Source organism: Taudactylus pleione, unplaced genomic scaffold (genome assembly GCF_031769625.1).
Source record: "Taudactylus pleione unplaced genomic scaffold, aTauple2 ptg001288l, whole genome shotgun sequence".
Classification (NCBI taxonomy): Eukaryota; Metazoa; Chordata; class Amphibia; order Anura; family Myobatrachidae; genus Taudactylus; species Taudactylus pleione.
This window is the reverse complement of record NW_028285688.1, coordinates 675,590-701,619: the sequence shown is the minus strand read 5'-3', so window position 1 is coordinate 701,619 and position 26,030 is coordinate 675,590. Positions and strand designations below refer to the sequence as shown.

Here is a 26,030-nt window from a genome sequence, read left to right as displayed (position 1 = left end):
CCTGATTCACTACGAATCGCAATATGGCATACGCACACAGGGCCTGATTCAGAGCCACTTGTAAGCGGCCGCTCTGAGCGATGTTCGCACAACTGTGCATGCGTATGGGTCTTAATGCACATGCGCAAACCAGTCATTGCGGTCGGAAATTGAGCGCTCGCAAAACAGCGAGGGGCTGCTAATTTGATTGACAGAATGTACCGTATGTGGGTGGTAACAGGGGAAGGTGCTTGAAAACGGGGGAGTGGAGATCCGAATGCAGGCGTGCCAGATGGAAAAAAGGGCGTTTAATGGGAGTGCATAATTAGTAAAGGAGCGTCATCGACCACGTCACTTGGTTGTCTTTTATCCTGAACTGCTCGCAGTGATTGCGGTAGGAAAAACCTACCACAAGCACTGCGAGCAGTTCAGATGCCTTTCGATGTACCCGATTAATCAAATAAATACCGGAGATAACGTGTGATGCGGCAAAGGGGCGTCTTTACAAAATAGCGAGCGCATTTTTCATTCGCTCGCTCAGACATAGAGGCGTCAACAAACCACAAATGAGCGAGCGCTCAATTTAAATAGCTGGCCCCTTTTTTGGAATGACCGTCTGCAAACAGCGTCCGTCTCTGAATCAGGCCCACAGTTCAACTGCGATAGTATGCTAATCCAAAGCAATCACAATGCCGCCGCACCACTACATAAGGACGCCCACTTAACCTACATGCACATCCGTACTGGTTAGCAAGACTGCGAAAACATTGATACAATCAAGTATCATCGAAGCCTCACGCACAGTTAAGGCAGGTCAGACATTACTCAGAAATTGCTTACTTCAGCGCAGCCTATGAGGCTTCAGGCTGCGTATGGTATCGCAGTGGATAATTTATACATGCCCCTGCAACGCCACTGACACGCACTGGCTTGCCTGCGTTAGGTGACCCCCCCCCCCATCACCACCCACAAACGGCACTTCCTGTCTAACACTATGCAATGGGTCTGCATAGCCTTTGTGATCACCGCCCCGATCGCAATAGCTAGTTCACGCACGCGCACTGCGATGCATATGCATGCGCAGAATGTAACAATAGGCCGATTGCTAACATATAAGCAACTGCGTTCCTTGCTGAATCAGGCTCTGAGACAGAAGCTCAGACAAATGGTAGGCGGATAGGCAGCAGGAACAGAGTTAGGAGCTCAGACAAATAGTAGGCGGATAGGCAGCAGGAACAGAGTTAGGAGCTCAGACAAATGGTAGGCGGATAGGCAGCAGGAACAGAGTTAGGAGCTCAGACAAATGGTAGGCGGATAGGCAGCAGGAACAGAATTAGGAGCTCAGACAAATGGTAGGTGGATAGGCAGCAGGAACAGAGTTATGAGTTCAGACAAATGGTAGGCGGATAGGCAGCAGGAACAGAGTTAGGAGCTCAGACAAATAGTAGGCGGATAGGCAGCGGGAACAGAGTTAGCGGCTCAGATAAATGGTAGGCGGATAGGCAGCAGGAACAGAGTTAGGAGCTCAGACAAATAGTAGGCGGATAGGCAGCAGGACCAGAGTTATGAGCTCAGACAAATGGTAGGCGGATAGGCAGCAGGAACAGAGTTAGGGGCTCAGACAAATAGTAGGCGGATAGGCAGCAGGAACAGAGTTAGGAGCTCAGACAAATAGTAGGCGGATAGGCAGCAGGAACAGAGTTATGAGCTCAGACAAATGGTAGGCGGTTAGGCAGCAGGAACAGAGTTAGGAGCTCAGACAAATAGTAGGCGGATAGGCAGCAAGAACAGAGTTAGGGGCTCAGACAAATGGTAGGCGGATAGGCAGCAGGAACAGAGTTAGGGGCTCAGACAAATGGTAGGCGGATAGGCAGCAGGAACAGAGTTAGGAGCTCAGACAAATAGTAGGCGGATAGGAAGCAGGAACAGAGTTATGAGCTCAGACAAATGGAAGGCGGATAGGCAGCAGGAACAGAGTTAGGGGCTCAGACAAATAGTAGGCGGACAGGCAGCAGGAACAGAGTTAGGAGCTCAGACAAATAGTAGGCGGATAGGCAGCAGGAACAGAGTTATGAGCTCAGACAAATGGTAGGCGGATAGGCAGCAGGAACAGAGTTAGGAGCTCAGACAAATAGTAGGCGGATAGGCAGCAGGAACAGAGTTAGGGGCTCAGACAAATAGTAGGCAGATAGGCAGCAGGAACAGAGTTAGGGGCTCAGACAAATAGTAGGCGGATAGGCAGCAGGAACAGAGTTAGGGGCTCAGACAAATAGTAGGCGGATAGGCAGCAGGAACAGAGTTAGGAGCTCAGACAAATAGTAGGCGGATAGGCAGCAGGAACAGAGTTAGGGGCTCAGACAAATAGTAGGCAGATAGGCAGCAGGAACAGAGTTAGGAGCTCAGACAAAGAGTAGTCGGATAGGCAGCAGGAACAGAGTTAGGGGCTCAGACAAATAGCAGGCAGATAGGCAGCAGGAACAGAGTTAGGAGCTCAGGCAAATAGTAGGCGGATAGGCAGCAGGAACAGAGTTAGGGGCTCAGACAAATAGTAGGCAGATAGGCAACAGGAACAGAGTAAGGGGCTCAGACAAATGGTAGGCGGATAGGCAGCAGGAACAGAGTTAGGAGCTCAGACAAATGGTAGGCGGATAGGCAGCAGGAACAGAGTTAGGAGCTCAGACAAATGGTAGACGGATAGGCAGCAGGAACAGAATTAGGAGCTCAGACAAATGGTAGGCGGATAGGCAGCGGGAACAGAGTTAGGAGCTCAGACAAATGGTAGGCGGATAGGCAGCGGGAACAGAGTTAGGGGCTCAGACAAATGGTAGGCGGATAGGCAGCGGGAACAGAGTTAGGGGCTCAGACAAATAGTAGGCGGACAGGCAGCAGGAACAGAGTTAGGAGCTCAGACAAATAGTAGGCGGATAGGCAGCAGGAACAGAGTTATGAGCTCAGACAAATGGTAGGCGGATAGGCAGCAGGAACAGAGTTAGGAGCTCAGACAAATAGTAGGCGGATAGGCAGCAGGAACAGAGTTAGGGGCTCAGACAAATAGTAGGCAGATAGGCAGCAGGAACAGAGTTAGGGGCTCAGACAAATAGTAGGCGGATAGGCAGCAGGAACAGAGTTAGGGGCTCAGACAAATAGTAGGCGGATAGGCAGCAGGAACAGAGTTAGGAGCTCAGACAAATAGTAGGCGGATAGGCAGCAGGAACAGAGTTAGGGGCTCAGACAAATAGTAGGCAGATAGGCAGCAGGAACAGAGTTAGGAGCTCAGACAAAGAGTAGTCGGATAGGCAGCAGGAACAGAGTTAGGGGCTCAGACAAATAGCAGGCAGATAGGCAGCAGGAACAGAGTTAGGAGCTCAGGCAAATAGTAGGCGGATAGGCAGCAGGAACAGAGTTAGGGGCTCAGACAAATAGTAGGCAGATAGGCAACAGGAACAGAGTAAGGGGCTCAGACAAATGGTAGGCGGATAGGCAGCAGGAACAGAGTTAGGAGCTCAGACAAATGGTAGGCGGATAGGCAGCAGGAACAGAGTTAGGAGCTCAGACAAATGGTAGACGGATAGGCAGCAGGAACAGAATTAGGAGCTCAGACAAATGGTAGGCGGATAGGCAGCGGGAACAGAGTTAGGAGCTCAGACAAATGGTAGGCGGATAGGCAGCGGGAACAGAGTTAGGGGCTCAGACAAATGGTAGGCGGATAGGCAGCGGGAACAGAGTTAAGAGCTCAGACAAATGGTAGGCGGATAGGAAGCAGAAACAGAGTTAGGGCTCAGACAAATGGTAGGCGGATAGGCAGCAGGAACAGAGTTAGGAGCTCAGACAAATGGTAGGCGGATAGGCAGCGGGAACAGAGTTAGGAGCTCAGACAAATGGTAGGCGGATAGGCAGCGGGAACAGAGTTAGGAGCTCAGACAAATGGTAGGCGGATAGGCAGCGGGAACAGAGTTAGGAGCTCAGACAAATGGAAGGCGGTTAGGCAGCGGGAACAGAGTTAGGGGCTCAGACAAATGGTAGGCGGATAGGCAGCGGGAACAGAGTTAGGGGCTCAGACAAATGGTAGGTGGATAGGCAGCAGGAACAGAGTTAGGAGCTCAGACAAATGGTAGGCGGATAGGCAGCGGGAACAGAGTTAGGGGCTCAGACAAATGGTAGGCGGATAGGCAGCGGGAACAGAGTTAGGGGCTCAGACAAATGGTAGGCGGATAGGCAGCAGAAACAGAGTTAGGGTTCAGACAAATGGTAGGCGGTTAGGCAGCAGGAACAGAGTTAGGAGCTCAGACAAATGGTAGGCGGATAGGCAGCGGGAACAGAGTTAGGAGCTCAGACAAATGGTAGGCGGATAGGCAGCGGGAACAGAGTTAGGAGCTCAGACAAATGGTAGGCGGATAGGAAGCAGGAACAGAGTTAGGAGCTCAGACAAATGGTAGGCGGATAGGCAGCAGGAACAGAGTTAGGAGCTCAGACAAATAGTAGGCGGATAGGCAGCAGGAACAGAGTTATGAGCTCAGACAAATGGTAGGCGGATAGGCAGCAGGAACAGAGTTAGGAGCTCAGACAAAGAGTAGGCAGATAGGCAGCAGGAACAGAGTTAGGGGCTCAGACAAATAGTAGGCGGATAGGCAGCAGGAACAGAGTTAGGAGCTCAGACAAATAGGCGGATAGGCAGCAGGAACAGAGTTAGGGGCTCAGAAAAATGGTAGGCGGATAGGCAGCAGGAATAGAGTTAGGAACTCAGACAAATGGTAGGCGGATAGGCAGCAGGAACAGAGTTAGGAGCTCAGACAAAGGGTAGGCGGATAGGCAGCAGGAACAGAATTAGGAGCTCAGACAAATGGTAGGCGGATAGGCAGCGGGAACAGAGTTAGGGGCTCAGACAAATGGTAGGCGGATAGGCAGCAGGAACAGAGTTAGGAGCTCAGACAAATGGTAGGCGGATAGGCAGCGGGAACAGAGTTAGGAGCTCAGACAAATGGTAGGCGGATAGGCAGCGGGAACAGAGTTAGGAGCTCAGACAAATGGTAGGCGGATAGGCAGCAGAAACAGAGTTAGGGCTCAGACAAATGGTAGGCGGATAGGCAGCAGGAACAGAGTTAGGAGCTCAGACAAATGGTAGGCGGATAGGCAGCGGGAACAGAGTTAGGAGCTCAGACAAATGGTAGGCGGATAGGCAGCGGGAACAGAGTTAGGAGCTCAGACAAATGGTAGGCGGATAGGAAGCAGGAACAGAGTTAGGAGCTCAGACAAATGGTAGGCGGATAGGCAGCAGGAACAGAGTTAGGAGCTCAGACAAATGGTAGGCGGATAGGCAGCGGGAACAGAGTTAGGAGCTCAGACAAATGGTAGGCGGATAGGCAGCGGGAACAGAGTTAGGAGCTCAGACAAATGGTAGGCGGATAGGCAGCAGGAACAGAGTTAGGAGCTCAGACAAATGGTAGGCGGATAGGCAGCGGGAACAGAGTTAGGAGCTCAGACAAATGGTAGGCGGATAGGAAGCAGGAACAGAGTTAGGAGCTCAGACAAATGGTAGGCGGATAGGCAGCAGGAACAGAGTTAGGAGCTCAGACAAATAGTAGGCGGATAGGCAGCAGGAACAGAGTTATGAGCTCAGACAAATGGTAGGCGGATAGGCAGCAGGAACAGAGTTAGGAGCTCAGACAAAGAGTAGGCAGATAGGCAGCAGGAACAGAGTTAGGGGCTCAGACAAATAGTAGGCGGATAGGCAGCAGGAACAGAGTTAGGAGCTCAGACAAATAGGCGGATAGGCAGCAGGAACAGAGTTAGGGGCTCAGAAAAATGGTAGGCGGATAGGCAGCAGGAATAGAGTTAGGAACTCAGACAAAGGGTAGGCGGATAGGCAGCAGGAACAGAATTAGGAGCTCAGACAAATGGTAGGCGGATAGGCAGCGGGAACAGAGTTAGGGGCTCAGACAAATGGTAGGCGGATAGGCAGCAGGAACAGAGTTAGGAGCTCAGACAAATGGTAGGCGGATAGGCAGCGGGAACAGAGTTAGGAGCTCAGACAAATGGTAGGCGGATAGGCAGCGGGAACAGAGTTAGGAGCTCAGACAAATGGTAGGCGGATAGGCAGCAGAAACAGAGTTAGGGCTCAGACAAATGGTAGGCGGATAGGCAGCAGGAACAGAGTTAGGAGCTCAGACAAATAGTAGGCGGATAGGCAGCAGGAACAGAGTTAGGGCTCAGACAAATAGTAGGCAGATAGGCAGCAGGAACAGAGTTAGGGGCTCAGACAAATAGTAGGCGGATAGGCAGCAGGAACAGAGTTAGGGGCTCAGACAAATAGTAGGCGGATAGGCAGCAGGAACAGAGTTAGGAGCTCAGACAAATAGTAGGCGGATAGGCAGCAGGAACAGAGTTAGGGGCTCAGACAAATAGTAGGCAGATAGGCAGCAGGAACAGAGTTAGGAGCTCAGACAAAGAGTAGTCGGATAGGCAGCAGGAACAGAGTTAGGGGCTCAGACAAATAGCAGGCAGATAGGCAGCAGGAACAGAGTTAGGAGCTCAGGCAAATAGTAGGCGGATAGGCAGCAGGAACAGAGTTAGGGGCTCAGACAAATGGTAGGCGGATAGGCAGCAGGAACAGAGTTAGGAGCTCAGACAAATGGTAGGCGGATAGGCAGCGGGAACAGAGTTAGGAGCTCAGACAAATGGTAGGCGGATAGGCAGCAGAAACAGAGTTAGGGTTCAGACAAATGGTAGGCGGATGGGCAGCAGGAACAGAGTAAGGAGCTCAGACAAATGGTAGGCGGATAGGCAGCGGGAACAGAGTTAGGAGCTCAGACAAATGGTTGGCGGGTAGGCAGCGGGAACAGAGTTAGGAGCTCAGACAAATGGTAGGCGGATAGGCAGCGGGAACAGAGTTAGGAGCTCAGACAAATGGTAGTCGGATAGGCAGCGGGAACAGAGTTAGGAGCTCAGACAAATGGTAGTCGGATAGGCAGCGGGAACAGAGTTAGGAGCTCAGACAAATGGTAGGCGGATAGGCAGCAGGAACAGAGTTAGGAGCTCAGAAAAATGGTAGGCGGATAGGCAGCAGGAACAGAGTTAGGAGCTCAGACAAATAGTAGGCGGATAGGCAGCAGGAACAGAGTTATGAGCTCAGACAAATGGTAGGCGGATAGGCAGCAGGAACAGAGTTAGGAGCACAGACAAAGAGTAGGCAGATAGGCAGCAGGAACAGAGTTAGGGGCTCAGACAAATAGTAGGCGGATAGGCAGCAGGAACAGAGTTAGGAGCTCAGACAAATAGGCGGATAGGCAGCAGGAACAGAGTTAGGGGCTCAGACAAATGGTAGGCGAATAGGCAGCAGGAACAGAGTTAGGAGCTCAGACAAATGGTAGGCGGATAGGCAGCAGGAACAGAGTTAGGAGCTCAGACAAATAGTAGGCGGATAGGCAGCAGGAACAGAGTTAGGGCTCAGACAAATAGTAGGCAGATAGGCAGCAGGAACAGAGTTAGGGGCTCAGACAAATAGTAGGCGGATAGGCAGCAGGAACAGAGTTAGGGGCTCAGACAAATAGTAGGCGGATAGGCAGCAGGAACAGAGTTAGGAGCTCAGACAAACAGTAGGCGGATAGGCAGCAGGAACAGAGTTAGGGGCTCAGACAAATAGTAGGCAGATAGGCAGCAGGAACAGAGTTAGGAGCTCAGACAAAGAGTAGTCGGATAGGCAGCAGGAACAGAGTTAGGGGCTCAGACAAATAGCAGGCAGATAGGCAGCAGGAACAGAGTTAGGAGCTCAGGCAAATAGTAGGCGGATAGGCAGCAGGAACAGAGTTAGGGGCTCAGACAAATAGTAGGCAGATAGGCAGCAGGAACAGAGTAAGGGGCTCAGACAAATGGTAGGCGGATAGGCAGCAGGAACAGAGTTAGGAGCTCAGACAAATGGTAGGCGGATAGGCAGCAGGAACAGAGTTAGGAGCTCAGACAAATGGTAGACGGATAGGCAGCAGGAACAGAATTAGGAGCTCAGACAAATGGTAGGCGGATAGGCAGCGGGAACAGAGTTAGGAGCTCAGACAAATGGTAGGCGGATAGGCAGCGGGAACAGAGTTAGGGGCTCAGACAAATGGTAGGCGGATAGGCAGCGGGAACAGAGTTAAGAGCTCAGACAAATGGTAGGCGGATAGGAAGCAGAAACAGAGTTAGGGCTCAGACAAATGGTAGGCGGATAGGCAGCAGGAACAGAGTTAGGAGCTCAGACAAATGGTAGGCGGATAGGCAGCGGGAACAGAGTTAGGAGCTCAGACAAATGGTAGGCGGATAGGCAGCGGGAACAGAGTTAGGAGCTCAGACAAATGGTAGGCGGATAGGCAGCGGGAACAGAGTTAGGAGCTCAGACAAATGGAAGGCGGTTAGGCAGCAGGAACAGAGTTAGGGGCTCAGACAAATGGTAGGCGGATAGGCAGCGGGAACAGAGTTAGGGGCTCAGACAAATGGTAGGTGGATAGGCAGCAGGAACAGAGTTAGGAGCTCAGACAAATGGTAGGCGGATAGGCAGCGGGAACAGAGTTAGGGGCTCAGACAAATGGTAGGCGGATAGGCAGCGGGAACAGAGTTAGGGGCTCAGACAAATGGTAGGCGGATAGGCAGCAGAAACAGAGTTAGGGTTCAGACAAATGGTAGGCGGTTAGGCAGCAGGAACAGAGTTAGGAGCTCAGACAAATGGTAGGCGGATAGGCAGCGGGAACAGAGTTAGGAGCTCAGACAAATGGTAGGCGGATAGGCAGCGGGAACAGAGTTAGGAGCTCAGACAAATGGTAGGCGGATAGGAAGCAGGAACAGAGTTAGGAGCTCAGACAAATGGTAGGCGGATAGGCAGCAGGAACAGAGTTAGGAGCTCAGACAAATAGTAGGCGGATAGGCAGCAGGAACAGAGTTATGAGCTCAGACAAATGGTAGGCGGATAGGCAGCAGGAACAGAGTTAGGAGCTCAGACAAAGAGTAGGCAGATAGGCAGCAGGAACAGAGTTAGGGGCTCAGACAAATAGTAGGCGGATAGGCAGCAGGAACAGAGTTAGGAGCTCAGACAAATAGGCGGATAGGCAGCAGGAACAGAGTTAGGGGCTCAGAAAAATGGTAGGCGGATAGGCAGCAGGAATAGAGTTAGGAACTCAGGCAAATGGTAGGCGGATAGGCAGCAGGAACAGAGTTAGGAGCTCAGACAAAGGGTAGGCAGATAGGCAGCAGGAACAGAATTAGGAGCTCAGACAAATGGTAGGCGGATAGGCAGCGGGAACAGAGTTAGGGGCTCAGACAAATGGTAGGCGGATAGGCAGCAGGAACAGAGTTAGGAGCTCAGACAAATGGTAGGCGGATAGGCAGCGGGAACAGAGTTAGGAGCTCAGACAAATGGTAGGCGGATAGGCAGCGGGAACAGAGTTAGGAGCTCAGACAAATGGTAGGCGGATAGGCAGCAGAAACAGAGTTAGGGCTCAGACAAATGGTAGGCGGATAGGCAGCAGGAACAGAGTTAGGAGCTCAGACAAATGGTAGGCGGATAGGCAGCGGGAACAGAGTTAGGAGCTCAGACAAATGGTAGGCGGATAGGCAGCGGGAACAGAGTTAGGAGCTCAGACAAATGGTAGGCGGATAGGCAGCGGGAACAGAGTTAGGAGCTCAGACAAATGGTAGGCGGATAGGCAGCGGGAACAGAGTTAGGGGCTCAGACAACTGGTAGGCGGATAGGCAGCAGAAACAGAGTTAGGGCTCAGACAAATGGTAGGCGGATAGGCAGCAGGAACAGAGTTAGGAGCTCAGACAAATGGAAGGCGGATAGGCAGCGGGAACAGATTTAAAATCTCAGACAAATGGTAGGCGGATAGGCAGCGGGAACAGAGTCAGGAGCTCAGACAAATGGTAGGCGGATAGGCAGCGGGAACAAAGTTAGGAGCTCAGACAAATGGTAGGCGGATAGGCAGCGGGAACAGAGTTAGGGGCTCAGACAAATGGTAGGCGGATAGGCAGCAGGAACAGAGTTAGGGGCTCAGACAAATGGTAGGCGGATAGGCAGCAGGAACAGAGTTAGGAGCTCAGACAAATGGTAGGCGGATAGGCAGCGGGAACAGAGTTAGGAGCTCAGACAAATGGTAGGCGGATAGGCAGCAGAAACAGAGTTAGGGTTCAGACAAATGGTAGGCGGATGGGCAGCAGGAACAGAGTAAGGAGCTCAGACAAATGGTAGGCGGATAGGCAGCGGGAACAGAGTTAGGAGCTCAGACAAATGGTTGGCGGGTAGGCAGCGGGAACAGAGTTAGGAGCTCAGACAAATGGTAGGCGGATAGGCAGCGGGAACAGAGTTAGGAGCTCAGACAAATGGTAGTCGGATAGGCAGCGGGAACAGAGTTAGGAGCTCAGACAAATGGTAGTCGGATAGGCAGCGGGAACAGAGTTAGGAGCTCAGACAAATGGTAGGCGGATAGGCAGCAGGAACAGAGTTAGGAGCTCAGACAAATGGTAGGCGGATAGGCAGCAGGAACAGAGTTAGGAGCTCAGACAAATAGTAGGCGGATAGGCAGCAGGAACAGAGTTATGAGCTCAGACAAATGGTAGGCGGATAGGCAGCAGGAACAGAGTTAGGAGCACAGACAAAGAGTAGGCAGATAGGCAGCAGGAACAGAGTTAGGGGCTCAGACAAATAGTAGGCGGATAGGCAGCAGGAACAGAGTTAGGAGCTCAGACAAATAGGCGGATAGGCAGCAGGAACAGAGTTAGGGGCTCAGACAAATGGTAGGCGAATAGGCAGCAGGAACAGAGTTAGGAGCTCAGACAAATGGTAGGCGGATAGGCAGCAGGAACAGAGTTAGGAGCTCAGACAAATGGTAGGCGGATAGGCAGCGGGAACAGAATTAGGAGCTCAGACAAATGGTAGGCGGATAGGCAGCGGGAACAGAGTTAGGGGCTCAGACAAATGGTAGGCGGATAGGCAGCGGGAACAGAGTTAGGAGCTCAGACAAATGGTAGGCGGATAGGCAGCGGGAACAGAGTTAGGAGCTCAGACAAATGGTAAGCGGATAGGCAGCAGAAACAGAGTTAGGGCTCAGACAAATGGTAGGCGGATAGGCAGCAGGAACAGAGTTAGGAGCTCAGACAAATGGTAGGCGGATAGGCAGCGGGAACAGAGTTAGGAGCTCAGACAAATGGTAGACGGATAGGCAGCGGGAACAGAGTTAGGAGCTCAGACAAATGGTAGGCGGATAGGCAGCGGGAACAGATTTAAAAGCTCAGACAAATGGTAGGCGGATAGGCAGCGGGAACAGAGTTAGGAGCTCAGACAAATGGTAGGCGGATAGGCAGCGGGAACAAAGTTAGGAGCTCAGACAAATGGTAGGCGGATAGGCAGCGGGAACAGAGTTAGGGGCTCAGACAAATGGTAGGCGGATAGGCAGCAGGAACAGAGTTAGGGGCTCAGACAAATGGTAGGCGGATAGGCAGCAGGAACAGAGTTAGGAGCTCAGACAAATAGTAGGCGGATAGGCAGCGGGAACAGAGTTAGGGGCTCAGACAAATGGTAGGCGGATAGGCAGCGGGAACAGAGTTAGGGGCTCAGACAAATGGTAGGCGGATAGGCAGCAGGAACAGAGTTAGGAGCTCAGACAAATGGTAGGCGGATAGGCAGCGGGAACAGATTTAAAAGCTCAGACAAATGGTAGGCGGATAGGCAGCAGGAACAGAGTTAGGAGCTCAGACAAATGGTAGGCGGATAGGCAGCAGGAACAGAGTTAGGAGCTCAGACAAATGGTAGGCGGATAGGCAGCGGGAACAGATTTAAAAGCTCAGACAAATGGTAGGCGGATAGGCAGCGGGAACAGAGTTAGGAGCTCAGACAAATGGTAGGCGGATAGGCAGCGGGAACAAAGTTAGGAGCTCAGACAAATGGTAGGCGGATAGGCAGCGGGAACAGAGTTAGGGGCTCAGACAAATGGTAGGCGGATAGGCAGCAGGAACAGAGTTAGGGGCTCAGACAAATGGTAGGCGGATAGGCAGCAGGAACAGAGTTAGGAGCTCAGACAAATAGTAGGCGGATAGGCAGCGGGAACAGAGTTAGGGGCTCAGACAAATGGTAGGCGGATTGGCAGCGGGAACAGAGTTAGGGGCTCAGACAAATGGTAGGCGGATAGGAAGCAGGAACAGAGTTAGGAGCTCAGACAAATGGTAGGCGGATAGGCAGCGGGAACAGATTTATAAGCTCAGACATATGGTAGGCGGATAGGCAGCGGGAACAGAGTTAGGAGCTCAGACAAATGGTAGGCGGATAGGCAGCGGGAACAAAGTTAGGAGCTCAGACAAATGGTAGGCGGATAGGCAGCGGGAACAGAGTTAGGGGCTCAGACAAATGGTAGGCGGATAGGCAGCGGGAACAGAGTTAGGGGCTCAGACAAATGGTAGGCGGATAGGCAGCAGGAACAGAGTTAGGAGCTCAGACAAATGGTAGGCAGATAGGCAGCAGGAACAGAGATAGGGGCTCAGACAAATGGTAGGTGGATAGGCAGCGGGAACAGAGTTAGGAGCTCAGACAAATGGTAGGCGGATAGGCAGCGGGAACAGAGTTAGGGGCTCAGACAAATGGTAGGCAGATAGGCAGCGGGAACAGAGTTAGGGGCTCAGACAAATGGTAGGCGGATAGGCAGCGGGAACAGAGTTAGGGGCTCAGACAAATGGTAGGCGGATAGGCAGCAGGAACAGAGTTAGGGGCTCAGACAAATGGTAGGCGGATAGGCAGCAGGAACAGAGTTAGGAGCTCAGACAAATGGTAGGCGGATAGGCAGCGGGAACAGAGTTAGGAGCTCAGACAAATGGTAGGCGGATAGGCAGCAGAAACAGAGTTAGGGTTCAGACAAATGGTAGGCGGATGGGCAGCAGGAACAGAGTAAGGAGCTCAGACAAATGGTAGGCGGATAGGCAGCGGGAACAGAGTTAGGAGCTCAGACAAATGGTTGGCGGGTAGGCAGCGGGAACAGAGTTAGGAGCTCAGACAAATGGTAGGCGGATAGGCAGCGGGAACAGAGTTAGGAGCTCAGACAAATGGTAGTCGGATAGGCAGCGGGAACAGAGTTAGGAGCTCAGACAAATGGTAGTCGGATAGGCAGCGGGAACAGAGTTAGGAGCTCAGACAAATGGTAGGCGGATAGGCAGCAGGAACAGAGTTAGGAGCTCAGACAAATGGTAGGCGGATAGGCAGCAGGAACAGAGTTAGGAGCTCAGACAAATAGTAGGCGGATAGGCAGCAGGAACAGAGTTATGAGCTCAGACAAATGGTAGGCGGATAGGCAGCAGGAACAGAGTTAGGAGCACAGACAAAGAGTAGGCAGATAGGCAGCAGGAACAGAGTTAGGGGCTCAGACAAATAGTAGGCGGATAGGCAACAGGAACAGAGTTAGGAGCTCAGACAAATAGGCGGATAGGCAGCAGGAACAGAGTTAGGGGCTCAGACAAATGGTAGGCGAATAGGCAGCAGGAACAGAGTTAGGAGCTCAGACAAATGGTAGGCGGATAGGCAGCAGGAACAGAGTTAGGAGCTCAGACAAATGGTAGGCGGATAGGCAGCGGGAACAGAATTAGGAGCTCAGACAAATGGTAGGCGGATAGGCAGTGGGAACAGAGTTAGGGGCTCAGACAAATGGTAGGCGGATAGGCAGCGGGAACAGAGTTAGGAGCTCAGACAAATGGTAGGCGGATAGGCAGCGGGAACAGAGTTAGGAGCTCAGACAAATGGTAAGCGGATAGGCAGCAGAAACAGAGTTAGGGCTCAGACAAATGGTAGGCGGATAGGCAGCAGGAACAGAGTTAGGAGCTCAGACAAATGGTAGGCGGATAGGCAGCGGGAACAGAGTTAGGAGCTCAGACAAATGGTAGACGGATAGGCAGCGGGAACAGAGTTAGGAGCTCAGACAAATGGTAGGCGGATAGGCAGCGGGAACAGATTTAAAAGCTCAGACAAATGGTAGGCGGATAGGCAGCGGGAACAGAGTTAGGAGCTCAGACAAATGGTAGGCGGATAGGCAGCGGGAACAAAGTTAGGAGCTCAGACAAATGGTAGGCGGATAGGCAGCGGGAACAGAGTTAGGGGCTCAGACAAATGGTAGGCGGATAGGCAGCAGGAACAGAGTTAGGGGCTCAGACAAATGGTAGGCGGATAGGCAGCAGGAACAGAGTTAGGAGCTCAGACAAATAGTAGGCGGATAGGCAGCGGGAACAGAGTTAGGGGCTCAGACAAATGGTAGGCGGATAGGCAGCGGGAACAGAGTTAGGGGCTCAGACAAATGGTAGGCGGATAGGCAGCAGGAACAGAGTTAGGAGCTCAGACAAATGGTAGGCGGATAGGCAGCGGGAACAGATTTAAAAGCTCAGACAAATGGTAGGCGGATAGGCAGCAGGAACAGAGTTAGGAGCTCAGACAAATGGTAGGCGGATAGGCAGCAGGAACAGAGTTAGGAGCTCAGACAAATGGTAGGCGGATAGGCAGCGGGAACAGATTTAAAAGCTCAGACAAATGGTAGGCGGATAGGCAGCGGGAACAGAGTTAGGAGCTCAGACAAATGGTAGGCGGATAGGCAGCGGGAACAAAGTTAGGAGCTCAGACAAATGGTAGGCGGATAGGCAGCGGGAACAGAGTTAGGGGCTCAGACAAATGGTAGGCGGATAGGCAGCAGGAACAGAGTTAGGGGCTCAGACAAATGGTAGGCGGATAGGCAGCAGGAACAGAGTTAGGAGCTCAGACAAATAGTAGGCGGATAGGCAGCGGGAACAGAGTTAGGGGCTCAGACAAATGGTAGGCGGATTGGCAGCGGGAACAGAGTTAGGGGCTCAGACAAATGGTAGGCGGATAGGAAGCAGGAACAGAGTTAGGAGCTCAGACAAATGGTAGGCGGATAGGCAGCGGGAACAGATTTATAAGCTCAGACATATGGTAGGCGGATAGGCAGCGGGAACAGAGTTAGGAGCTCAGACAAATGGTAGGCGGATAGGCAGCGGGAACAAAGTTAGGAGCTCAGACAAATGGTAGGCGGATAGGCAGCGGGAACAGAGTTAGGGGCTCAGACAAATGGTAGGCGGATAGGCAGCGGGAACAGAGTTAGGGGCTCAGACAAATGGTAGGCGGATAGGCAGCAGGAACAGAGTTAGGAGCTCAGACAAATGGTAGGCAGATAGGCAGCAGGAACAGAGATAGGGGCTCAGACAAATGGTAGGTGGATAGGCAGCGGGAACAGAGTTAGGAGCTCAGACAAATGGTAGGCGGATAGGCAGCGGGAACAGAGTTAGGGGCTCAGACAAATGGTAGGCAGATAGGCAGCGGGAACAGAGTTAGGGGCTCAGACAAATGGTAGGCGGATAGGCAGCGGGAACAGAGTTAGGGGCTCAGACAAATGGTAGGCGGATAGGCAGCAGAAATAGAGTTAGGGCTCAGACAAATGGTAGGCGGATAGGCAGCAGGAACAGAGTTAGGAGCTCAGACAAATGGTAGGCGGATAGGCAACGGGAACAGATTTAGAAGCTCAGACAAATGGTAGGCGGATAGGTAGCGGGAACAGAGTTAGGAGCTCAGACAAATGGTAGGCGGATAGGCAGCGGGAACAGAGTTAGGGGCTCAGACAAATGGTAGGCGGATAGCCAGCGGGAACAGAGTTAGGGGCTCAGACAAATGGTAGGCGGATAGGCAGCAGGAACAGAGTTAGGGGCTCAGACAAATGGTAGGCGGATAGGCAGCAGAAACAGAGTTAGGGCTCAGACAAATGGTAGGCGGATAGGCAGCAGGAACAGAGTTAGGGGCTCAGACAAATGGTAGGCGGATAGGCAGCAGGAACAGAGTTAGGGGCTCAGACAAATGGTAGGCGGATAGGCAGCGGGAACAGAGTTAGGGGCTCAGACAAATGGTATGCGGATAGGCAGCAGGAACAGAGTTAGGAGCTCAGACAAATGGTAGGCGGATAGGCAGCAGGAATAGTTAGGAGCTCAGATAAATGGTAGGCGGATAGGCAGCAGGAACAGAGTTAGGGGCTCAGACAAATGGTAGGCGGATAGGCAGCAGGAACAGAGTTAGGAGCTCAGACAAATGGTAGGCGGATAGGCAGCAGGAACAGAGTTAGGAGCTCAGACAAATAGTAGGCGGATAGGCAGCAGGAACAGTTAGGAGTTCAGATAAATGGTAGGCGGATAGGCAGCAGGAACAGAGTTAGGAGCTCAGACAAATGGTAGGCGGATAGGCAGCAGGAACAGTTAGGAGTTCAGACAAATGGTAGGCGGATAGGCAGCAGGAACAGAGTTAGGGGCTCAGACAAATAGTAGGCGGATAGGCAGCAGGAACAGAGTTAGGGGCTCAGACAAATAGTAGGCGGATAGGCAGCAGGAACAGAGTTAGGGGCTCAGACAAATAGTAGGTGGATAGGCAGCAGGAACAGAGTTAGGGGCTCAGACAAATGGTAGGCGGATAGGCAGCAGGAACAGAGTTAGAGGCTCAGACAAATGGTAGGCGGATAGGCAGCAGGAACAGAGTTAGGGGCTCAAGACAAATGGTAGGCGAATAGGCAGCAGGAACAGAGTTAGGAGCTCAGACAAATGGTAGGCGGATAGGCAGCAGGAACAGAGTTAGGAGCTCAGACAAATGGTAGGCGGATAGGCAGCAGGAACAGAATTAGGAGCTCAGACAAATGGTAGGCGGATAGGCAGCAGGAACAGAGTTAGGAGCTCAGACAAATGGTAGGCGGATAGGCAGCAGGAATAGTTAGGAGCTCAGATAAATGGTAGGCGGATAGGCAGCAGGAACAGAGTTAGGGGCTCAGACAAATGGTAGGCGGATAGGCAGCAGGAACAGAGTTAGGAGCTCAGACAAATGGTAGGCGGATAGGCAGCAGGAACAGAGTTAGGAGCTCAGACAAATAGTAGGCGGATAGGCAGCAGGAACAGTTAGGAGTTCAGATAAATGGTAGGTGGATAGGCAGCAGGAACAGAGTTAGGAGCTCAGACAAATGGTAGGCGGATAGGCAGCAGGAACAGTTAGGAGCTCAGACAAATGGTAGGCGGATAGGCAGCAGGAACAGAGTTAGGGGCTCAGACAAATAGTAGGCGGATAGGCAGCAGGAACAGAGTTAGGGGCTCAGACAAATAGTAGGCGGATAGGCAGCAGGAACAGAGTTAGGGGCTCAGACAAATAGTAGGCGGATAGGCAGCAGGAACAGAGTTAGGGGCTCAGACAAATAGTAGGTGGATAGGCAGCAGGAACAGAGTTAGGGGCTCAGACAAATGGTAGGTGGATAGGCAGCAGGAACAGAGTTAGAGGCTCAGACAAATGGTAGGCGGATAGGCAGCAGGAACAGAGTTAGGGGCTCAAGACAAATGGTAGGCGGATAGGCAGCAGGAACAGAGTTAGGAGCTCAGACAAATGGTAGGCGGATAGGCAGCAGGAACAGAATTAGGAGCTCAGACAAATGGTAGGCGGATAGGCAGCGGGAACAGAGTTAGGGGCTCAGACAAATGGTAGGCGGATAGGCAGCAGGAACAGAGTTAGGAGCTCAGACAAATAGTAGGCGGATAGGCAGCAGAAACAGAGTTAGGGCTCAGACAAATGGTAGGCGGATAGGCAGCGGGAACAGAGTTAGGAGCTCAGACAAATGGTAGGCGGATAGGCAGCGGGAACAGAGTTAGGAGCTCAGACAAATGGTATGCGGATAGGCAGCGGGAACAGAGTTAGGAGCTCAGACAAATGGTAGGCGGATAGGCAGCGGGAACAGAGTTAGGAGCTCAGACAAATGGTAGGCGGATAGGCAGCGGGAACAGAGTTAGGGGCTCAGACAAATGGTAGGCGGATAGGCAGCGGGAACAGAGTTAGGGGCTCAGACAAATGGTAGGTGGATAGGCAGCAGGAACAGAGTTAGGAGCTCAGACAAATGGTAGGCGGATAGGCAGCGGGAACAGAGTTAGGGGCTCAGACAAATGGTAGGCGGATAGGCAGCGGGAACAGAGTTAGGAGCTCTGACAAATGGTAGGCGGATAGGCAGCAGGAACAGAATTAGGAGCTCAGACAAATGGTAGGCGGATAGGCAGCAGAAACAGAGTTAGGAGCTCAGACAAATGGTAGGCGGATAGGCAGCAGAAACAGAGTTAGGAGCTCAGACAAATGGTAGGCGGATAGGCAGCAGGAACAGAGTTAGGAGCTCAGACAAATGGTAGGCGGATAGGCAGCAGGAACAGAGTTAGGAGCTCAGACAAATGGTAGGCGGATAGGCAGCAGGAACAGAGATAGCGGCTCAGATAAATGGTAGGCGGATAGGCAGCAGAAACAGAGTTAGGAGCTCAGAGTCTCAGACAAAAGTAAGGCAGATAGGTAGCAGGAACAGAGTTAGGAGTTCAGACAAATGGTAGGCGGATAGGCAGCGGGAACAGAGTTAGGAGCTCAGACAAATGGTAGGCGGATAGGCAGCGGGAACAGAGTTAGGAGCTCAGACAAATGGTAGGCGGATAGGCAGCGGGAACAGAGTTAGGGGCTCAGACAAATGGTAGGCGGATAGGCAGCGGGAACAGAGTTAGGGGCTCAGACAAATGGTAGGTGGATAGGCAGCAGGAACAGAGTTAGGAGCTCAGACAAATGGTAGGCGGATAGGCAGCGGGAACAGAGTTAGGGGCTCAGACAAATGGTAGGCGGATAGGCAGCGGGAACAGAGTTAGGAGCTCTGACAAATGGTAGGCGGATAGGCAGCAGGAACAGAATTAGGAGCTCAGACAAATGGTAGGCGGATAGGCAGCAGAAACAGAGTTAGGAGCTCAGACAAATGGTAGGCGGATAGGCAGCAGAAACAGAGTTAGGAGCTCAGACAAATGGTAGGCGGATAGGCAGCAGGAACAGAGTTAGGAGCTCAGACAAATGGTAGGCGGATAGGCAGCAGGAACAGAGTTAGGAGCTCAGACAAATGGTAGGCGGATAGGCAGCAGGAACAGAGATAGCGGCTCAGATAAATGGTAGGCAGATAGGCAGCAGAAACGGAGTTAGGAGCTCAGAGTCTCAGACAAAAGTAAGGCAGATAGGTAGCAGGAACAGAGTTAGGAGTTCAGACAAATGGTAAGCGGATAGGCAACAGGAACAGAGTTAGGAGCTCAGACAAATGGTAGGCGGATAGGCAGCAGGAACAGAGTTAGGAGCTCAGACAAATGGTAGGCGGATAGGCAGCAGGAACAGAGTTAGGAGCTCAGACAAATGGTAGGCGGATAGGCAGCAGGAACAGTTAGGAGTTCAGATAAATGGTAGGCGGATAGGCAGCATGAACAGAGTTAGGAGCTCAGACAAATGGTAGGCGGATAGGCAGCAGGAACAGTTAGGAGTTCAGATAAATGGTAGGCGGATAGGCAGCAGGAACAGAGTTAGGAGCTCAGACAAATGGTAGGCGGATAGGCAGCAGGAACAGAGTTAGGAGCTCAGACAAATGGTAGGCGGATAGGCAGCAGGAACAGAGTTAGGAGCTCAGACAAATGGTAGGCGGATAGGCAGCAGGAACAGAGTTAGGAGCTCAGACAAATGGTAAGCGGATAGGCAGCAGGAACAGAGTTAGGAGCTCAGATAAATGGTAGGCGGATAGGCAGCAGGAACAGAGCATGTGAGGTGGGGGCTGTATTAGATGTATGGGGTTGTATATTAATGTTCTCTTGGGGTATATTGAAGTTATTTGGGGGTGTGGTTATATTACAAAGACCCAAGTACTGTGCAGAGTTCGCATTTTAACATGAAGTGCTGGACTTATTCATGAAAAATAACCAGGATTCACTCCAGCCAATCAGACAGCATTCTATGTTACCCCATTCCACCGCCACAAAACCATTATCATACCACCCACTCTGTAACTTTACAACTTAAAGGATACAGGGCTTGTGCTTGAGAAACATTCAATATGCAATATAAGCGTCATGGTCTTGGCCCAGATGTTCTTGTAGACAGGCATGTGTCCTAGTGTTCTCCTACTATCACTCACCAGAGGCTCAACCTCCCTGAGCTTTCTCGGGGAGATTGATGTATCTCCTGATACATGTAATATAACTGCTTTCTCTGTCATCTGTGTTCTCTGTAATAGCAATGCTCTGGTGTACATCCTATTACAGCTTCAGTCTTAGAGGCATATTCAATTAGACGCGAAAAGTCGGAAAGGTTTCGCCTGCCGTACTTTTCACCGACTACGCGTGTTTTGGGGGCAAAAACTTTCCGTGCGCAGCCCCGCTTTTCGCCCTATTCAATTCCAAAGGATGCGAAAACGGGACCCGGCGAAATTCAAACAGGTGGAAAGTGCTGTCAGATTTGGGGAAATTGGCCTGACACCCCCCGAAAGATGCACTAACATTGGGGATCAATGTAGATACCCCCGAATAGCCCTGCTGAAGGTATTTGGGGTACTTAAATGCTCTCAATAGCTGCTAATTAGCATCTTTGCACAAGTGGTGAAGAATAGCATTTAGCAGGTTTTTTTCTGGAGAAAATAACTCATCCCAGCAAATTTGGGGTACATGAAAATGGGTGCAAGCATGGTTAAAAATCGCAAAAGTGAAGTTTTAAAAAATGTAAAAAACGCATCTTCAACAAGCACCTGCAATAAAAAAAACTCCCCCATTCTTGCAGACCTCCCAAAAGCTTATTTCGCTAGTTTTTAAGTTTGTAACCCGACTTTGTTTTTTTTCGCCCACTTTTTCAATGTAATTTTTTGGGGTATTCTTCAAATTTTGTAAGAATTTTTTTGATGCAGGTAACCTTTGGAGACCTGTCCCAAGGGTGCAGGGTGGTTTCCCCACCTTTGCACCCCAAAACCGCAATTCTGCACTTTTTTCCGCCTGGTTTCATACTCTAGGCGAATATTTTTCGCCTATGCCAATGCATTGACTTTCTGTGTAGGCAAAAAGTCTTTGAAATTGAACACAGGGAGAAGATTTCGCCTTGCGAAATGACATCATCGGCGATACTTTTTCACCAAAAACGGCTTATTGCGGCTAATTGAATTTGCCCCTTAGCCCCCCCTCTGACAAGTGTCGGGTCACAATAAGCTCTGATCAAGGTAACTATTGGTGGCAGGGGCATGTGGGGACATCTGATAGGTGTATAAGGGTCATCTGGGGAGGTCTAATGGGCAGTTAAGGGGCATTGCATAAATGTGAATTATAATGGGACCCGACAATAGTGATGTAGAACCTAAATTTTTTAAATGATGCATCCCATGGACCTGCAGCCTCCTGCCAGCATCTGCAATCCGACTCCTGCGTCCAAATATGCAGCATCGAATCAACATCGCGACCTACGGAGGAGCCGTCTCGGCGCCCTCAAACGACTGCAGCATGTCAATCTTGCTGCGGCTTGGGGGCACTGCGTACGATCTTGCAGTATTCGTTCGTGCGCAGAACGGGTCCTGCTCATGTGCAGGTGTTCCACCATCGGAGATGTACGAAAACCCAATGTTTTACGACTTACGAGCATCTCTGAATAAGGCCCGGAGCTGCGTTCGCTTGGTTTTGGAGCATGCATAGCGCGAAAACACGCAAGATCTGTGCGCAAAACTGACACGTATTCAAATCTGCATCAGTCTACCTATCTGTAACTGACCACACGGTGTGCAAACCTATTTCCTGATCTTTATAAGCTGTCCTCCCTTTGCTAAGTCGCTGTAGGAACTTCCAATACGTAAACGCAGTGTCATGTGATGCATGTTTAGTTTATTGCTTAACGGATTAAGTTTAATTTATCTAGGTTGGGAAGTCTTGTCTTCCAGCTCAAGCTATTTTTTAAGCACATGGTCAGATTACTAAATGAGCACAGATGTGAGCCAGGCACACTGTGAGGCTTCATAAACTGCTCTCACTCCATGTTACCTTGTGACTTTACAGAAACATAAATATTACCAACACAGCCTTAGCAAGAACAGACTGACTGTAGACAGCCAGGCTCCATTATTGCACACAGATAAATAAAACAGCTCAGCATTAATTTCATGTCTGACCTAGCTGGGTAGAAATGGTTCCACCCCAAGGCTGATGCCAATACCACAATTGATGTTGACCTTCTGTGCCAAGACAGAATGCCAGCTCCTGCCAGTGCCTCTTTTCAAAAGTTCACCTGTCACCATGAATCAATAGTTTTAAACTGAATGATACTGAAGAATGCCCACTAGTCATTATCAAAGAAGCGCCAACTTTTGCAGCAGAGTTTTGGGTGGAGATAAAGTGAACAGAGATAAAGTCCCAACCAATCAGCTCCTGTCATTTTTCAAACACAGCTTGTGCCTTGGCAGTTAAGAGCTGATTATCTGAGACTTTGGACCTCATTCAGAGTCGGTCGTTGCGGCGCACGGTCGTAGGGGAAAGGGGCCTTATATGGAAATTAAGCGATCACAAGTTGCGGTCCTAAGATGAGATCGTTAGCTGAACGACCGAGGGTAAGAAGCGGCCGTAAGACTAAATAATGCCCCCTTCTCGATCACAACACACGTCATCTCCTGGGATATAAGGATTAATCGCGAGCATCGGGAACCATCGGAGCTGGTCGTAGAGCTTAAGGTTGACCATACCCTCTCTTAAGCACTACGATCAAGTCAGTGTACCTCCCATGTCACATGTGCCATGACACTCCTTTGTTAATTATGCACTCCCATTAAACGCCGTTCGCATAATTAGGCACGCCTGCGTTCGGATCTCCACTCCCCCGTTTTCAAGCACCTTCCCCTGTTACCACCCACAAACGGTTCATTCTGTCACTCAAACTAACGACCTGGCTGTGTTCAAGGAGAGAGAAATTTCTGATTCTAAGAGCTAGTTTGCGCACGTGCATTGCGAACTTTACGCATGCGCAGTTTAATGAACATCGGTGGCGTACGACCGTGCGGCCGCAACGACCGACTCTGAATGAGATCCTTTATCTCCATCCAAGGCTTAGTAAGCAGATCCCTTGGTGTGTTTGGCTAGGTTTAAAGCTGATATTGCGTTCCTTTTACAAAACTGGTTTCACAAAAATGAGCAAGAAATGGAGTGTTGTGGTGCTACAATAACCTGTAAAACAATCACAGCTTTAGAATGTTACCAGCACATGAATGAGAGTATTAGAACACGACCATCTCCTAGGTGTTCATGTCTAGGCGAGTGGGGAAGTGGGAGGAGCTAGGCAGAACCAGGCCTACACTTGTTTGAGCCTCGCTGACTCCTCTCCACTGACAGTGCAACAATGCTGGTGGGAGCAGAGAGCCGAGAGCAGGAAGCCTCTTCAGGGACGAGCAGCCATGCCGACCTCTTGGTCTTACGCCCTGGAGCTAAACAATGGTGCAAGCAATCAGAGCATCTAAAAGTTATGGACAGCACATATGAAACAATGTTCATATAATGTTTTTTACTCCTATTTGCTGGTAACTCCTCCACAATGACACTGGCACTGGACGCAGGGCTCGATTAAGGGCCACTTGGGCCTGGGGCTGAAAATGATCATGGGCCTATAGTGAGAAGCAGAGGGGGTGTGTCCAGTGCTGTGTGGGTATGGCCAGTGCCATGTGGGCGTGTACACTCCCTGCACTATCAGCCCCTATATCTTCCTAAATATGATATCAAAGTCTAATAACAGCATCATTTTGTGAGGAAATTAGAAATACAATTTTAATACTTACGATTTATGGCCAAATGGTGGTTAGTCACTATCATGCAGTCATGATGATGGACCTATTTTTATGTGGAGGCCTGGAGCTATAGTCCCATCTGCCCCATTGTTAATCTGGCCCTACCTGGACAGATGGTAACTCTAGTTACTTCTCATTTGTTAAGAGAAAGCCAATGCAGACCAGAATGCCCAGTACTGAGATAGGCCTTCCTAACAGGATAGAAGCTGAGATTCTAACATTGGATTTAATGTCAGAATGTAGTAAACCCATTCACATTTATATCCCTGTGGTCACATACATATGGAGGACATACTTTGGTGAGGTGGCCATAGATCTGGTAAACTCATCCTACATTTTACTGTGCTCTCCCATATATATTAAACATAAACAGGTGTAATTTCTATAAAGGGATGGGTATGAGATGCCAACGGCTGAATAGCCGCTGGTTGAAATACCAACACCGGAAGCCCGATCACTGAAGATCCCGACTAGGACAGGTAAGTACCCTAACCCTTCCCTCTCTCCCCCCTAACCCTCCCTTAATGGTGCCTAATCCTAACCTCCCCGGGGGGTGCCTAACCCTAACCCTCCCCTCTCTCCCCCCTAACCCTCCCTTAGTGGTGCCTAACCCTAACCTCCCCGGGGGGTGCCTAACCCTCCCCGGAGGTGGCTAAACCCAAGCCCCCCCCCCCCACCCCTGCGGCAAAAGCTAATACTTACCATGTCTGGACGTTCAGGATTCCGGCCTTTGGGATGCCAACGCCGGTTTCCTGACATCCTTCGGGATATCATCGTCGGCATTATGCCGGGCGGCGGGATTCCGGCGTCTGTATTTCGGCAGCCGGCATCCTGTCCGCCAGCAATATGACTACATTCCCCTATAAAGCATCATTAATCTCATGACATTAATTCTAGACTACTGTTATGTCCCCCATCTCAATATGATGTCAAGGGCTTTTCTCGTACCAGCTAAGTAGAGAGTCTTCAGTCCGAGGTCAGTCATGAGTGGAAGGTAGGTCATCTTTGTGTTGGCACAAGCGATGGTGGATTCGGACAAGAGACAGCCACTTGGGAGAGATGGGATGTGAGGTGGCGTTGAGTGAATAAACAATGGCAAACTTGGCATAGTTGGTGCAGGAAGCAATTTCTCTGTGTCCTCAGGCTTGTTCCTTTCAATTTGGCTAATCGCTGTCTTGTTTGTGATGGGGTGTTGTGTGGACCCTTTTCTTATTGTCTTATGTTTTATTTTCTCTAAAGAGAGACAATACCATCATTAGCACATTGTTATAGCTTACCGTATTTATATAGCATCACATCTGTATCACTGTTAGGTGAAACTATAGCAACATAACATGGATTTTGTGGGACAAAGAAACCAGACAGAAACAGTAGTTATGGCAATTGACGTAAATGAGAATAGAGTATATACACAACGGGATATAGTCGGCATCCTGGCGTGCGGGATGCCAACAGTCTTTATACCAGCACTAAAATCCTGACAGGTTGGGATCCCGGCACCAGTATCCCAACCACCGGCATCCCAAAGGTAAGTATCGGGGTGTTAGGGGGCGGTTGGGAGGCGGGGTTAGGGTTAGGCACTAAGGGGAGGGTTCGGCACTGGAGAGGGAGGGTTAGGATTAGTGTGTGGGGAGGGGGAGGTTAGGCTTAGGCATCGGGGAGGGGGTGTTAGGTTTAGGGTGCGGGGAGGGGGAGGTTAGGCTTAGGCACTAGGGGGTAGGGAGGGTTAGGGATGGGTTAGGGTAGGGGTTAGGAAAACACTTACCTGTCTTCACTACGGGTTTCTCAGGATTTCTGGCTGTTGGGATGCCGCTGTCAGTATTTTGACCAGCAGCATCCTGACAGCCGGGATTTCATACCCAACCCATACACAACATATGATGTAGGCCAGGGGATGATTAGAGTGGCACCCACAGGGTCAGGCCCTCTACAACTAGATGCGGTGCTCTCTTCCTTCTTCAGCTCTCCCCTCACGGAGGGTGGCCTACATACCCAGATAATCCTGGGCCTCTGGTGAGTGGGCTCTGCCAGTTAGTCCTGCTCACAGTCAAATAACAGTACAAAATTACTAAAGTATATCTTTGTCTCCAGACTAGAAATTATCACCTAAAGTGAGCAAACGAACATCACAAATGGAAGCACAGGGAAGCGGCTAACATTTATAGTACTCCTATATCACTTTTATAGATGTTTGTATATGTTGTAATGCGGTGGCACTCCCAAAACATTTTTTGGACTGTAATGTTGAACGTCTGGTACCCAAACAGTAAAATGTTGCCTACTCCTGATGTGGGCTACAATGGAAGGAATGGAGATCTAACAGGTTCCATCGCAGCCTGCCTCTCTGAGGGAATGTGATTGGAGAGACTTTTTAAAAGTCCAAAGACTGGCCACAGTCTAATATTT

At 50.7% G+C, this 26,030-nt stretch overlaps 1 protein-coding gene across 1 annotated transcript in view; it reads right to left on the bottom strand.

The window, feature by feature from the left end:
* Window positions 1–26,030, bottom strand: part of LOC148443376 (extracellular matrix protein 2-like) — a 101,226-nt gene that overhangs the window by 50,809 nt on the left and 24,387 nt on the right. Inside the window, exon 4 of the mRNA XM_088462902.1 lies at window positions 24,573–24,857. Within this exon, the coding sequence (XP_088319028.1) occupies window positions 24,573–24,857 (285 nt within the window). The remainder of the gene's footprint in view (window positions 1–24,572; window positions 24,858–26,030) is intronic.